Consider the following 15,168-nt stretch of genomic DNA (forward strand, 5'->3'; position numbering starts at 1 on the left):
GTAAGGTGTGAGGCCCACATCCTGAAGGGAGTGGTGCTTTCAAGATCCGAGATGTGCTGTCAGGACAGTGCCATGCACTGTCACAGGTGCTTCCGGAGATTCATTTATATTAGTTACTTGTAAATACAGACTTCCATTCAAATCACAGAAGAGGCTAGGATGTAGGTATTGAAAGAAGTCAGCAGATGTTTTCCAGTCCTCTCTGCTTCTCTGTGAAAGGAATCATTCAATTTTTTTGACATCTTTCCCATGGTGTGATACGCACTCTTGCCTCCTTGTACACTCAAGTTGCAGAAGTCTGTCATACCTTTATGACTCCTAATTCTTTTTCCAGTCTTTTTATCCTTTCTGTATCTTTCTCAGCCATCTGTTCTGACCTTCTGGTTACTCATTTGTGTCATCCTGCCTGAGGTTCACTACACATGAAGTCAGCAGCAGGTCACTTCGTATTTAAAAATGATTAAAGCTCTCAAACAAGAGCTATCAGCAACTTTTAGCTGCTGATAATTGGTTAGGGCATGGTACTAATTACACACCAAGGTTGTGGGTTGGATCCCCATATGGGCCATTCACTTAAGAGTTGGACTTGATCCTTGTGGGTCTCTTCCAACTCAGAGTGTTTTGAGGTGATGGCTTTCTACAGCAGTTTGTAATTGAGAGAAAGTCTATTTTTAAAAAGCAAAGCATTCTCTTGTCTGCTTCTTGCTTACCTTTTCCTCCCTGTTGGCTGTGGAGCTTCTTGATCCATCTTTATCTTACAAGAATAATGTAGATGCTGAATCTTTTCCATTCCCTTCAGCCCTCCACCCAATTTCTGTCAGACATCTGTACTAACTTTGTGATCATCAGCCAGTCCTGCTCCATGAAATCTTTGGGACTTTTGAGTAATAACCTTGTCAGGATCAAGTCTTGATAGTTGAGGTAATAAGGAGGGCAGTGAATGTAGATAGTAGATGTTCTTTGTGTCCTTTTGCAGGATTTGATGTGCTTAGTAGCTCAACTTCTTGAGTACTAGTTAAAAAGATCTTCAGAGATGGATGTGTTTTGAGGCTAGGACATGAAGGTATTTAGTGGCAAACTGACATATAAGCAAGACTGTTGAGAATGAAAAAATAAGGAGATTGGAAGGAAGATAAGCAGAGGAATTGTGATGAGTATAATAAAATTGCTTTAGTATTGAGTAATCTTTTAATAGTGGAACACAGTGTACGTGTTAAGGAAATAACAAGACACTAAGGAGAGTTAATACTTCAGGGATGGGAAGGATGCATGGTTAGAGCCAGGTTTAGAACTAGAGTGTTGGCTTCTGCTGCTGTTTCTCTGCCATTTGATGCTTTATGAATCTCACTGAAGAAACCTTTGTATGAGAAGGGAAAGCAAACTTTTAGTCTGGCTGCCTATTTATTTGTAACTGAGTTTAGGTAGTAATCCTCTAGGAGCACAAAGATTAGCTTTAGAGTTCTTGGTTTTGTTTTTTCTGGTTCCTCCTGTATTATCAATAAAAGCCATCTCTCTGGAGGTGGAGAATGAAGGAGAATCTGTAATCTCCCTCCGACAGCAATTTCAGGATCTCTTTTCAAAATCTTCATTTCTCTGGGGGACTGAGTTTCTGGCAGCAGACACAGTCTCATGAGCCAGTCTTACAATTCTAAATACATGTTTTCTATCACTGATTTCAAGATTTTGGAGAACTGCATAGGCCAAGTTCTTCTCAACTATAAATGCCTTCAATTTCTTGGCCTTTTCTTGTGTTAAAATATTCTGCTTTTGCATAGCTGAAGGATTTCATTTGTCCTTCATCCCTGCCAGAAGGACAGGAATCCTGGCAGCTAAGTGACTTACTCCCAGGAGGAGGATCTGGTCTGCATGTGAACACAATCAGATTTTGTTTAAAACCAGACTGAGATACCGATCACACCTCGATTTCTTCCAGTATATGTATAGCCAGATGCAGAGGGATCTATCTGCTATAGAGTTGACATGAGACTGGGAAGCAACAGCAGCTGTGTTTTTTTGAATGTATTTTAATGTAAAGTTCCATATCTGAAGCCTACATATTTTTTTTGTATATGGAAGAAAGCTTGTCAAGACTCACTGGAAAAGCTCTGGAATCCTAACAGTTCCTTTTCTTGCAACATTTGTAAATCTGTTGTTCTGTTTCTCAATGTTCCTAGTTGGGCTAGAGAGAAGATCCAGCCGCTTCAGATTACCTAAAGCTTCTGAGGGATGTGCTGTGAATGGATTTCATGTGAGCAGTGGGAAATATTAATAAGCAAAACTCCAGGCATTCATCTTCATTGAGGTTAATATATCCATTATAATGGCTGCCTAGATAACTAGTTATATTTATTTAGCATTTACAGTTCTTGTTTCTATTTTTTAAAGGCAATTTCACTTCTGGAAACCTGTCTAGCTGTTAATAGTTTCATGTGGTAGGGTAGGAGTTGGAGAGACTGTCCTGACTTTCACATTTTGACAACAACTTATGTATTATCCACCCCAAGTTGTGTCTTCTGGTCTTATAAAATTGTTACTTTGTTCTGTGTACCTCTTTGCCCTTGAGGCATGTTGAGTCTAAAAAGCAGAGGGTGAACCAGGATGTTTAAGCTGGTAAGTTCAGGCCCAAGTTAGTGTGTTAAGATTGGTTTGGGAATTTTAGCGATCCAGAAACTACTCCACATGTGAGGTTAAAATGTGATAGAAATTATAGAAATGTAAGAGAACTTTAAAAAGTAAGTGGCTTTTTAGTAGTTGAATTAATCAGGGTGCTTTTGCGGTTTTCAGATTTTTCTGTTGAAAGGGAGCTGGCTTTACCAGAGATGCAAGTCTCCAGCTTAGTTGCCTAATAACGACTAGAAATTGATAACTTCCCAGTTACATTTACAGTAGAGCCACAGTTCCAGCGACAGGGCTGGGAAGGGAGGCAGTATGTTCCAAGTGGTGAGATGTGCGTCCCCTGTTCTATGTATGGCATCCCAAACCCTTTCTTTCCTCAATTTTGCCATCTCATGAGATTTGCACCTGTGACTCCACAGACCCACTGGAAAAGAAGAAATTAAGCGTTTCCATGTATTACACCATGTATCTTTTTTATTATCGTGGTGTCACACAGGTAAACAGGCTTGAGGGGAGAAGCCTCTTTAAGACATTTGTTGACCTTAGCTGCTTGGTGTTTAGTCATTCTTCCTCTCAAAGGTACCACCCTTCAGAATAAATGTGTTCAGTAGCATACTGGATCTTTGTGTTAGTCTGCTTAGAAACAGCCCCTTCTCCCTCACAGCCTCTCATTGTTTTCTTTGGGCAGATCTGCTGTGGAACACAGCCGTGTAATGCAGCTCATTTGACATAGCTGGCAGTATGGCAGGCAGAGCCAGGCAAGAGAGACCAGGAATGAGTACTGGGAAAAGTGGGGGGAGGGAGGACACCTACATCCCAGAGAGCACTTGATGGGATGGTGTATATTTAAAGCTGGGTGCTGCTGATGGTGAGCTGCATGGCTAGTCTAATTATTCGTTATTTTGGGTTTAATTGAAAGTCCTGTATTTGTTCATGCAGCTGTGGTAGGAGTGAAGATCGAACTGGTGGCATTCCCACAAGAACCTGGAGAAGGATATGTTACCTTTATAAATGGTTTTCAGGCCTTCAACTTCTTTTATGAGATTACTTTTTTTTTTCCTCCTCCTGATTTCTGCTTTGCAACTTTGCCTGTCTCCAGAGACACAAAGAAGAGCATGTTTTGCACCCCGTGCTCCAGCAAACTCTGCCTGGACCTCTTCCATTATTAGTAGAGGCTGCTGCTTCCCTTCTCTCTTTGTCCGAAGCCTTCATGCTTCACATGCCACAAGATCATCTTCCTCTGGCCCATGGTGATTCACAGGGGAATTGGCTTTTTCTTTCTCAGCTCACCCTGGGGGTTTCCCTTGGTTTGGCTGGTTCCCCCCAAGGAAGGGAAGCAAGGTCTCGCTTATTGTTCCGCTGTAGCTCTGATGTGCTAACCTGGTGCTGCTCATCTGTCTGTGCACAGTGGCAGAAAGGGAATGAGAGGAAAGGAGTGCACTGCCCAGCCAGTCCCTTACTGCTGACAGCCCAGAACTGCAGCTGTGGGTCCTATTCCTATCATCATATCCCTGCTCTATAGCTTTTTTCCACCAGTTGGCTCATTTGGGAAGGAACAGATGAAAATCAGTGGGTTCTTCCTGGTGCTTGCTTATATTTCTTCAAAATATGTTCTGGTTTTCTTTGGTTGGGAACCACTACTTCAGCTCCTAGGTCCCCCACCCATCTTGAAATACTCCCAAGTTGAAAAGTTGGAGTGGCCCCAGTTATTCTGTGTACTTAAAGATATTTCTTTTGGCCCTCTGGCCATCCTTTTAACCTTCCAATTTGGAGTTGCAGCTTATGTTCTGGAGATTTAGATACTCTGAAAATGTTAGCAAAAACAGCTGTGCTTATTCAAGGAAACTGGAGAAGACTATTATTGCCTTTATAAAGAAAGCCTTGCTTTAAACAACTTAGTTAGTAAAATTGCTTTTGTTACAGTCTCATTACAGAATTCTATCACCTAGGAGCAACACAGCAAATTTTGCTTCTGATACGTTTATTCTTTGATTCTTCCTGCTCTTGTGCAAGTTAAATTTAAATAGTTTAGGAATACTATTAAATCTTCACATGGCTTCCCTTTGGTTTCAGTAACAGAGTTTACATTCTACGTGTGGAGACAAAAAGTCTTCTAAATGCATATTCAGGCTGGCAGTGATCTAATGTAACGGGTAGATGTTATGATTTGCTCTATTCAGGCAAAATCTTCCTTCTTTTAAATATGCTTACTGTTTTTGCTGCAGGTGTAAATGATACTTGCAGAAGGCACTGCCTGATAGTTTAGATTTTGTAGTAAAATGAATTCTTTAATCAAATCTCTCACAACCTAACTGTATTTCTGCTCTGAATTCAAAACAAGGAAACTGTTTTGGTATTGGAGTTCATTCTGCTTTGTCTGTTGGCTTTATTGCTGCAGAGCTGATGTACCACGTGTCCATTTTTTCCTAGGCTGTATTTGAACTCTTCTTCCTTTCAGATGCTCTGTAACCTAACTACCCTCAAATTAAGCACTTCATTTATTCCATGGGCAGCCCAGGCACAAGTGTGAAATCCCTTTAAACATTATGGCTTTAGCTTCTTTTATAGGGGACATTCCGTTTGGAGGAATAAGTTGTAATTTACCTTTTGCATCTGAGTTTTACAAATGATATATAAATGCTGTTTATTGTTAAAATGACATATGGTCTTTCTGTAGTGTCTGTGTTTTATTGAAGTCATTTGAAAAGAAAACCACTAAAACGATGTTACTACTGGGTGTCTGATTGCCAAGTTAATCTCTTATCACAAGTCCCATTGATCTTCTGTTTGAGCAGCTGAGAGTCTATTTTATGTATAGCGATCTTTCATAAAGTTTATTCCTGGTAATAAAGCTAACTGGGGTGAGTGCCAAGCTATTCTCAGAGGCAATGCTCTCTCTCAACAAGAGAAGGATTTTATTTTGTTAGATGGGCTTATTGTTTGGGTATGTACTTGTACAGAACTAGTGAAATTGCTAGGGAGTGAGTCAAACTAGGTTCAGAGGTGTACTCTTACTGGTATGAAGTTAATGGCATTGCTGAACAATAGACATTCAGATCTGGCTTTTAATATGATGCCCAGAGTCATGTGCATTTTCTACTTATTACAGTGTGGTGTTACTAACTTGCATTGTTAATCTCTTCTGTGGTGTGGCAAAAACCTGAAAAAAAACCCTTTAAAAAAGAACCAACAAATCCTCACCAGAAAACAAATGAACAAACCAACCAGCCAAAACCACACCAAAACCATCAACAACAAACAAACAAACAAAAAAAACCCCCCAAAACAAAACACAAAAACCCCCAGAACCCTCCACCCTAGAATTTTGTGTTAGGTGAATTCAATTTTCTTATGTGTAAGAGGAAGAAATTTTAGTTCACATAGCACACCAGCATTGGTTTCTCTGAAATTGTTGGTTTTCAGATTTTTGAAATCTTTCTTCTGATAATATTTATGTTGAGGTACTTAGTGTCTTCACACCAAATGTATCTGTATATTAAAAAAATGTAATTCAAAACATTAGTGGTTAACCATCAGTAAAATTACTTTATGAAAATCAAATTTTATTTTTCGTAAAATTTACTTGAGCCTTATTCCAGAGTTTCTGAAATATTATTGTGTATTCAGGAAAGTTTAATAGCTGGCTGGGCAAATATTCTTTTAAGCTAATAATTTGTTAATACTCATGAAAATGGCCATCTTACTGCTCTGGACAATAGTCTGTATAAATTCCTGTAGCCTTATGGCAGTTTTGGGAAGCAGTGGTGGTTTTGCAAAGCTTTGTGCAAATACTTGACAAGGGGTACACACAGGTGCAGATGGCAACAGAAGCGGATGGATGTGCAAATACTGCACACGAGGCCCTAGGGATAATGAGGGAATGGGGCAGGATTTGCGCTCCAGGTATTGAAATACCAAGTTAAGGAAGTTGAGGGGATGCTGGGAGTTCAGCAGGAGGGAGTAGAGCAGAGGGGTGCAGTGTGCCCTGGTATTTGCTGTGAGCTAGCCTGCTGGATGGAATAAGGTGTGTAAATCTAGTAACATCATTTTTCTTCTGTCATGCTCAAAGCAGGTACTGATATCCCAGAACTATCTGAACTTGCTATCATTGAAATCCAGGGGATAGGCCACTGCTCAAGCTGCTTAGCAGATTCAGTCAGCCTACCTGTACCCATTGCTCTTTACGCTTTCAAAGAGATGTCTTTACCATCAGTGAGGAAATTTAACCTTCCTTTTAATTTTTTCCTTGAAATCAGGAGAAAAGCACAAAAAAAAAATCTGTAACACACTTTTACCATGCACTAGCACATTACTCTGCAAAGAGAAAGGATAAATTATTATATCCATATAAACAAAGTGGAGAAAAGGGAAGGTGCTATTTCAGCTAATATTAAGTATTTGTAATCACAGTGGGAACAAACTTTTTTTCCAATTGTTCCTGCCTGTTTGAACTTGGTGATTGATTTTCTACTAATTGGCAAACAACTGCAAATGATGGGTAGTCTGCATCACTGCCCTGCTTGTTCTGTGGTGGTCTGGATGGTGGCTTCGTGTCAGGGTCTTAGCACGCTAAAGCAGAAGCAGTTTAGTTTTTGCCTGGTTGTTCTAGTGTTGGAGCCACTGATACCACTTGGTAATCAGGGTATGTTGCAGAGCGTCAAAGTGTACAGATTTGTAATTGCAGCTAGTGATGTCCTTATGTCATGGCTGCTTTGAGCTGAAAAATGTGAGTGAGTCAGTAATTTAAGCATAAAATAAAAACTTGTATTTCAAGCTATTTAGCGAGTCATGTGAGAAAACTTTGCATTGTTTCTTTAAAAACATGTATTCTGATCGGGAGCATTGTTCTAAAGTCAGACTTGAGGGTTTTTTCGTAGTAGTTCTTTTTTTTTTTAACCAGCTTAATTCTTTTCATATGGAATTTTTAATGTTGGAGTTAATACTCAATACTAGTCTATACTGTTTTGTTTTTTAGTATTAGATCAAATCTGTATTTCCTTTTACAAAAAAAAATTATTTGTGTGAATACCTTGCACAGAAATTTGAAATTTGAATTGTGAAATATTTGAGCTAATTAGAAATACTTCTAGTATATAAGTGACAAAGTTGCACTTTCACTAGAGTAGTTTAAATCGTGGTGCTGGTTTTCACTGGCTAAATGCTTTTTGTCATATATGTTGTTTGACAGAGCTGACTGTAAATGAGAAATAGTCCACTTGAAATAAATAATTTCTTTAAAATGGGAATACTTTTACTTAGCAAATGATCAGCAATATGCTGGTCTGCTGTGCTTATGCAGCTTTATTGCATAGTGGAAGAGAAAACCTGTGTATTATCACAAAGCCACTATGTTTGATCTGTCTGGAACTTATTTAGCAAGTAAGAATGTTAATTTAGTGTTTACTGACTAAGATAACTAGTTGTCTGGGGGGGTCAAGGTACTGACTTCAGAGGCATTTCTGAACAAAGATGTTGCAGTTGGTGGGTGGATGGCACTGGTCTCAGCTGTTGTATGAGCTTGCATAAATAGTATCATCTCCACTTTAATCTTTCGGGTGTTCAGAGGTAGTGTGCATATTTCTGTTTAACCCCTGGACACTTGCTGGCATGCATGACCCTTTAACAATTCCTATCTCTCTGTCCATCCCTGGCACCTTGGCTCCAAACAGTCTGGGAGGATAGCCAGTAATTTTGGAGCTTTTTGTAAAGAACGTCTCTTTAACAAAAAGTCTTTTCATTTCAGCAGTATTCACTTTCTATTGTGCTTGTTACAGCAGCGTAGGGCACAAGTCTGAAGTACAACTTGCATCTCTGCTGTGCAGTACTTGCTCCCCTTTGTGTGCAAGGATCAGTTAAAAGATATTAAAACTGGTGATGATGGTTTCCGGACTTTGGCATCAGGAAAAAAATCTTTTTTGGTAAATTTCAGAAAACAGCAACAAAGGCTGGAGCCATGTGTTTCATACAGAAAGTTGACTTTTAAGTAAATGTTTTAGATAAACATTTCATTTACCTTATATTAAATTTTGAGAATGAAAAAGATACTTAAAACCTTTAGTCTTCATGAATCTGTTTCTCTAAAATTAGCATGCCTTTTTTTCACCAATTTTTGTGTCACTTCAGAGACATAATTTTAATAGAGTAGCTTTAAGGGTTTTTTCTGAGGCTTGTCAATGTGGTGCTTTGGAGGGAGGTATCCAAGACCTTTCAAGTATCAAAGCTTTCTGTGAATTCCTCTCCAATTTTTTAATGGGGAGAGAGGGAAAAGATGTAGTAGACATTGTTATTGCAGGTGTTGTTTTTGTCAAACTTGTATTACTTTTGGTGCTATGAAGTTAATCCTGATAAAATACCAACATGGTAAGTGTTGCAAATGCAAAGAAGGGCCAAAACAAACTTCAAAGGGACCTGAACTCTTACATCAATAGAAATAAGTAGACAGTGAATCTTCCCTGAAACTAATACCTGAAAAGGTCTGTGCACAGGGAGACGAAGTAAATGGCAAGGCTGGGAAATAGTTTGCAGTAAGTTGATTTCATTTGTCATGATGATTACACAGATGCCAGCTTTTATATTGCTCAAATACTCAAATTTCTTTTTTAGGATGGAGCCCTGATGATTCCAGAAATGGTTCATCCAAGGATCTATTTTTCTGAAAGTTTGACTTGTTCTGGTTTGTTTTAGAAGGAACTGAAGTAGTAGTTGCATTAAAATGCTAATAGAAAAATGAAGGACACTGTAGGTGCTATTGCGTTACTGGACATCTTTTAGTTATGTTATTCCCCCTTATGTTTTTTATAGCAAACTTTGGCCTGTTCCATTCTAACGGCGTTGTTGAGCGAGTTCTCAAGTTCAAGTAAAACCAGCAACATTGGACTAAGCATGGAGTTCCATGGTAACTGTAAACGTATATTTCAGGTAAACTAGTTCTGTATTGATATATGCTACCTCTCTTTCTAAAATTTAAACATGTGGAAGCAAAAATACTTTGTTGTGCCAAGTGCAGTCAGGTACACTGTGTCCCTAAAAGTATTTAATAGGGAAAATACTGCAAATAATGCACATACTGGCTGCTTCAGGAAAATTTATAATGTATTTTTAAAAAACTTGTATCAAAAAGGTGCAACCCCTTTGTGCCCATTTTATGAATGTAGAGCTGCAGATCTTTATGCCATTGGACTCTTTAATTCCTTGGCTACCAATTGCAAACAAAACGAATACTCTGTGGAACAATGATAGTCTTAAATATAGCTTTGGTTTAAAGCCAAGGAGAGCTATGTATGTATTTAAAAATATTATTGCAGATGGTGTAGTCTGGTTGTCTCAGATGTATTGTTTGGCCAGTCAGAAATGTTTATGTGAAGGCATTGCTTTAAACTGACTGTTGTGGAACAACTTACCAACTTTTTTTCATGCCAAAGACCTACTCTTTTCTCCACTACTTATTAAAAACATATTAGTTTTTTATCTTTTAATGACTAGTATTTATGTGAGGATTTTTTTCATAGTTTTTGCAAATGTAATCAATTAATTTTGACAAAAGGGGGATTCTCATTGGCAATTTCAGAGTATTTCCTGTATTTTAATGAAAACAGGGTGAAACTGGAAATTTTTCTACTCTCTGGAAAAGTATTTCTTGTTGATCAACATTTCATTAATGACTGAGATACTGAATGTACTGTGTTCATCCTGACTGTAGGAGGATGATCTGCGGCAGATCTTCATGCTCACAGTAGAGGTACTTCAGGAATTCAGCAGACGTGAAAACCTCAATGCTCAGATGTCTTCAGTGTTTCAGCGTTATCTTGCACTAGCCAATCAGGTCTTAAGCTGGAACTTCCTTCCTCCAAATTATATCCTTTTCATGTCAGGCCCTTTGTTTCCCTTGACTTGGGTCACTTCTTGAGTGAGGAGTAAGGTCTTTGCAAGGAGAGTAAAACATAGAACTTAGAAGCTGTGTGTTTAGTCATTGATTTATGTTTTCTTCTGTTAGTGCTTTTTGTCTCCACCATGCTTGCTAAGAGAGGCTTACCTACAGAAGCTGCTGTTGGTCTTCATTAAAGTTTAAAAGTGTGTTACATAGAAGAGAAAACACACAGAGCACCCACCTTTTACAGGTTTATGGTCTGTCTGGTTGGTACAGGGAACAGGAAATGTGCAATATGCTACTTCAGTGTAGAACCATATGGTGAAGAGTCTAAGCCCTGTTCAATTTTTATGCAGAGATCTGATCTGTTCTACTTTTCTCCCTTAGAGAAGAGGTAGGGACAGGCAAATGCCCCATCATGCAGGAATATGCATGTTTGTGCAGATGAACCAACTCCCCATAAAAGAACATGGTATATAGTAGAGCATGGAATATCTTCAGCCTGAAAAAAAGTATTTGGTAGCTGAGAAAAGAAAGGTCAATTTCATTTTACGCAGGTGCCATTGCTTCCATTTTGATATTTTTGTGGTATCTACTGTTCATTAGTCTAGAGAAAGGTGGAGTTGGAAAGTAGAGGAGGGAATGGGAATAAGAAAGAGAAAGGCTCTTAGTCAAGGAGAGAAGGAAAAAGATACAAAAATGCTCAGTTCAAAAAACAAGCGAGACAAATATTGTAGAAATACTCAATCACACTCTGTATTCAATAGAGGTTTTAGACAGCATGTGTAGTAAATCATTATAGCACCTGTTTTAATAGCCAGACTACCTTTAAGAAGCTCAGCAAACTTTTAAGCTGGTTTATAAACTTTTTTCTTAAAACTTCTGAAATTGCTACCAAGTTATAGATGCTGCAGGAATCTTGATGTTGCTGTCAAATCCACTGTGAAGGATTTTATTTACTTTCCTGGTGTGGCAGTCAGAAGGTGATACCTGTGTGCTTTTGTTTTCTTTTAGTCTGTTCATTATGCAGCAGGCAGCAAAAGTAAATTTACTGGAAACTGGATATTCCTTGGTTCACATCTGTAAAGCAGAATGCCGGTTATATTGGCTTTAAGAAAGGTTCATGGATTAAAGTAAATATCCCACTTCTATTCATCCCTGAAGTGATTTGGCAGGGGTTCAGAGAAGAATTTAGCACATGAGCCTATAAAATGGAGACTGTAGTCAAATTATTGCACCTTCTAAAAGTCTTTGGAAGTGGATTTGGGAATTTAAATAGAAAGGAAATGTTCTTATATTGTGCAGTGGTGGTTCCCTCTGAATTTTAGTCTGGCTCTGCGCAAACTTCTGATGCAGTCCTAAATACAGAATCATAGAATGATAACGGGTTGGAAGGGATCTTAAATATTATCCATTTCCAACCCCACTGCCATAGGAAGGGACACCTTCCACTAGACCAGGCTGCTCAGAGCCCATCCAACCTGGCCTTGAACACTTCCAGGGTTGGGGTATCCACAGCTTCTCTGGCCAACCTGTTCCATTGTCTCACCATCCTCACAGGAAGGAATTTCTTCCTAATATCTAACTTGAATTTCCTCTCAGTCTGTGCCCATTACTCCTTGTCCTAACACTGCAGTTCCTGAGAAGGAATCTCTCTCCAGCTTCCCTGTAGACCCTCTTCAGACCCGGGAAGGTTGCTACAAGATCTCCACACAACCTTCTCTTCTGCAGGCTCAACAGCCCCAACTTTCTCAGCCTGTCTCCATAGGGTAGGTGCTCCAGTCTCCTGTCAACTGCATGGCCTCCTCTGGACTTACTCCATCAATTCCATGTCCTTCTTATGTTGGGGACACCAGAACTGTAGTCACTACTCCAGGTGAGTTCTCACAGGAAAAGAATAGAGGGAGAAATCTCCTCCTTCAACCTTTTGATGCAGCACAGAATGCAGTTGTCTGAGCACACTGTTGGCTCATGTTGAGTTTTTCATCAGCCATCACCCCTGGCTCCTTCTCTGCAGTGCTGCTCTTAATCACTTCTAACCCCTTGTGTGTCTGGGATGTTGTTATAGTTCAAAAGTGAAGGCTGTAGTTCTTCATGAACTCCTTTGTCCTTGGCTAAGGTTTGCGCTGGTGGAGCCAGATAGAGAGACAGACACATGCAACATGTGGAGCCTTGGAATTCCAGATTTCCTTTATACATCTATATAATATCAAGTGATTTAAGTGCTAGTAAATAAATGTTACTAGAAATACCAAAGCAAGCCATACTACTGCTAAGATTAATCATATTTTCTGCTATTTGCCCTACTTTAGATTCTACAGCTCTTAAACAAGTTCTGGCCATTTCTGGATATCAGATGGACCTAAATGCTCTTAATGGATCATTTTCAAATATTTTTGTAATTTCTGATCCACTGATACCGTGTTTTTGTTTTCTACTATTGGATGTTTCATTTTGCTGAAAGAATTACAGCACTAGCTTGGGTCTTCTTTATTTATATATATCAACCTGTGTTCACAGAAGTTGGAACATCCTCAGTCATCTCTTAGAAAAATTGGTATTAGCTACCAAAGATTCAGTAACTCTTGGGGTTTACAGTGCCATGTTGATTGTATTGTGGCATAAATCTGTTTTCCTTAAGATGACCTCTTTAACTGTTGATTGTTAGCGCATGGGCAGTGAAACTTAGCTTGGCTGTAGTTCCTAAATAGATAGCACATTACATAAGAATGTAAGAATTGCTGTGTTGATTGATTGGTTAGAGTCCTTTTGGTGTCCTCTTTCCAAATCTTGACAGTACATATGCTGAAGCAATGGACATAAATTTAATACCTGAAGCATGGAGTAAAATGATCCATTGTATTCTCAGGTATATCTTTTTTCCTGTAGTTGGTATTTCCCCTGGCAAGATAGTATTGATTCTCAGTATTTCCTGCAGCATCACAGAAATCTGCAGTACATTTATGTACTATTTAGCAAGATTCTTGTATCTCCAAAAAAGCATAAATGTGCATCAACTGTAAGGTGGCTCTTGCAAAGTGGCACGTTATTCAAATCCCCAGGTTGTTAGAATTGAATCAAAACATAGCACTTCTCAAGAATTCTGTCCTGTTATAGGACAACTTTATAAATGTTGCATTGTTAAATGCAGTTTTGGACAGTGTTGCCACCAATTGTAAGAAAAGTTGTGGTGAGTCTGCATTGTGTGTTGCTACCATGAAAGATACATTCTGGAATACCCCCCTCATTAGAGCAACAAAGGAAGAAACTCTACCTAATTTCAAGTTGGAACTCAGTATTTTTAAATTATCTTGGGATGTAGTGCCTGCAGTAGGAAGGACAAGGCACAGTGACCTAGGCGGCCTCCCTTCAGTCATGTCCAGTTTCTCCTATTTCATTTTCCAGCAATCATCTATTGTTATTTTTATCTGCCACCTTGAGATATTAGTTTACCTGGTGTTTGTGGAGGCTTCAGACATAGTATCTTGTGGCATGTTGGCTTCTGCACAGTTTCTTTTTTCAGTACTGTTGCAGTATTGTTAAATATTATTTACTTGTATGGAACTAGTTTTAACGGCATCTTTTCTTAAATGAATGTTTCAACTAATTAAGGAAGGACAGATGATCAGTACTAAGTACCCCCTCTCCTTTACAAAAGTCCCCTTCAAGATTAGTACATTGTGAGTACCCAAATTCTCCATTTAAGAAGCTGAGTGTTGTTGGGCTTTTATACACCTTGGCATGGACATACACATCCTGTGAAGTCAGGATGTAAATATAATTTCTGTAATTTTTTTCCAGAGATATTTCTCTTGTTGACTTTGAGATTTTTCTGTTCCTGGCAGCCATATTCTAATGGACTTTGGCTGAATGTCCTCAAGTGTAAAAGTTCTTGAACAGAACATAAGAATTGTGTGCAGCTGTCTCCCATCTACAGAAAGGTATCTATTATCTGTCATTAGGAGCTGTCATAAAAGTACTTATCCCTTATTCTTCAATGTATGGATTACAGTACATGAATAAAGAGATACTTGAGCTTTAGTTCTTGTTTTGGATTTAGTGCCTGTACTTGCTTGGAGGCAAGCTGGCAAATTTTCAAGAATAAGAGATTTAAAATGCAGGTTATGTAGACCTAGTGGTTTGCACTCTACTAATACACATCATTGCTGTTCCATTGGAATTGTTGGTGCCATGGCAGTTGCATGAACTGACTGAAGCTTTTGTCTGATCTGAACATCTTTGTGTTCATTGGCCACACAGTTAATATCTCTGTTTTGAAAATGTCTTTTAAACTTCAAGCCAGAATGAGACACCTGTCTGGGAGGCTCTGTGAACCATATAGTTCTGCAGACTTCTAAGAGTTGAACTCAGTCCAACCCAGATTGGTAGCATCTGTTGTGCATAATGGAAGTGCATGAAAATGATACAGAAAACTCAAGGCTGATTTTGAGGAATGGTTCAAGTTGGCATTGCTGCTGAAAAAGCATCCTGCCTTATCACCTCCCGTGAACATGATGCTGAGCAGGGAACCACCTGGCTATAAATGTGGTGAAGTTTTGTCAGCAGGTTTTGGCCCCGCATTTGATTTGTTGCACAGCTACAGAAATGATTCTACCTGTACCAAGGAGTGACAACATTGATTTCTTCAGCACCATGGCTGCTTTCCATAGGCCTTGTGTTTGTTA

The 15,168-nt window shown here is 39.0% G+C and overlaps 1 protein-coding gene across 1 annotated transcript in view; it reads left to right on the forward strand.

Moving 5' to 3' along the window:
- XPO4 (exportin 4) overlaps positions 1–15,168 on the forward strand; it is a 73,315-nt gene that overhangs the window by 27,294 nt on the left and 30,853 nt on the right. The window contains exons 5-6 of the mRNA XM_030943098.1: positions 9,418–9,534; positions 10,316–10,469. Of these exons, the coding sequence (XP_030798958.1) occupies positions 9,418–9,534; positions 10,316–10,469 (271 nt within the window). The remainder of the gene's footprint in view (positions 1–9,417; positions 9,535–10,315; positions 10,470–15,168) is intronic.

This window comes from Camarhynchus parvulus, chromosome 1 (genome assembly GCF_901933205.1).
Source record: "Camarhynchus parvulus chromosome 1, STF_HiC, whole genome shotgun sequence".
In the NCBI taxonomy this organism is placed as follows: Eukaryota; Metazoa; Chordata; class Aves; order Passeriformes; family Thraupidae; genus Camarhynchus; species Camarhynchus parvulus.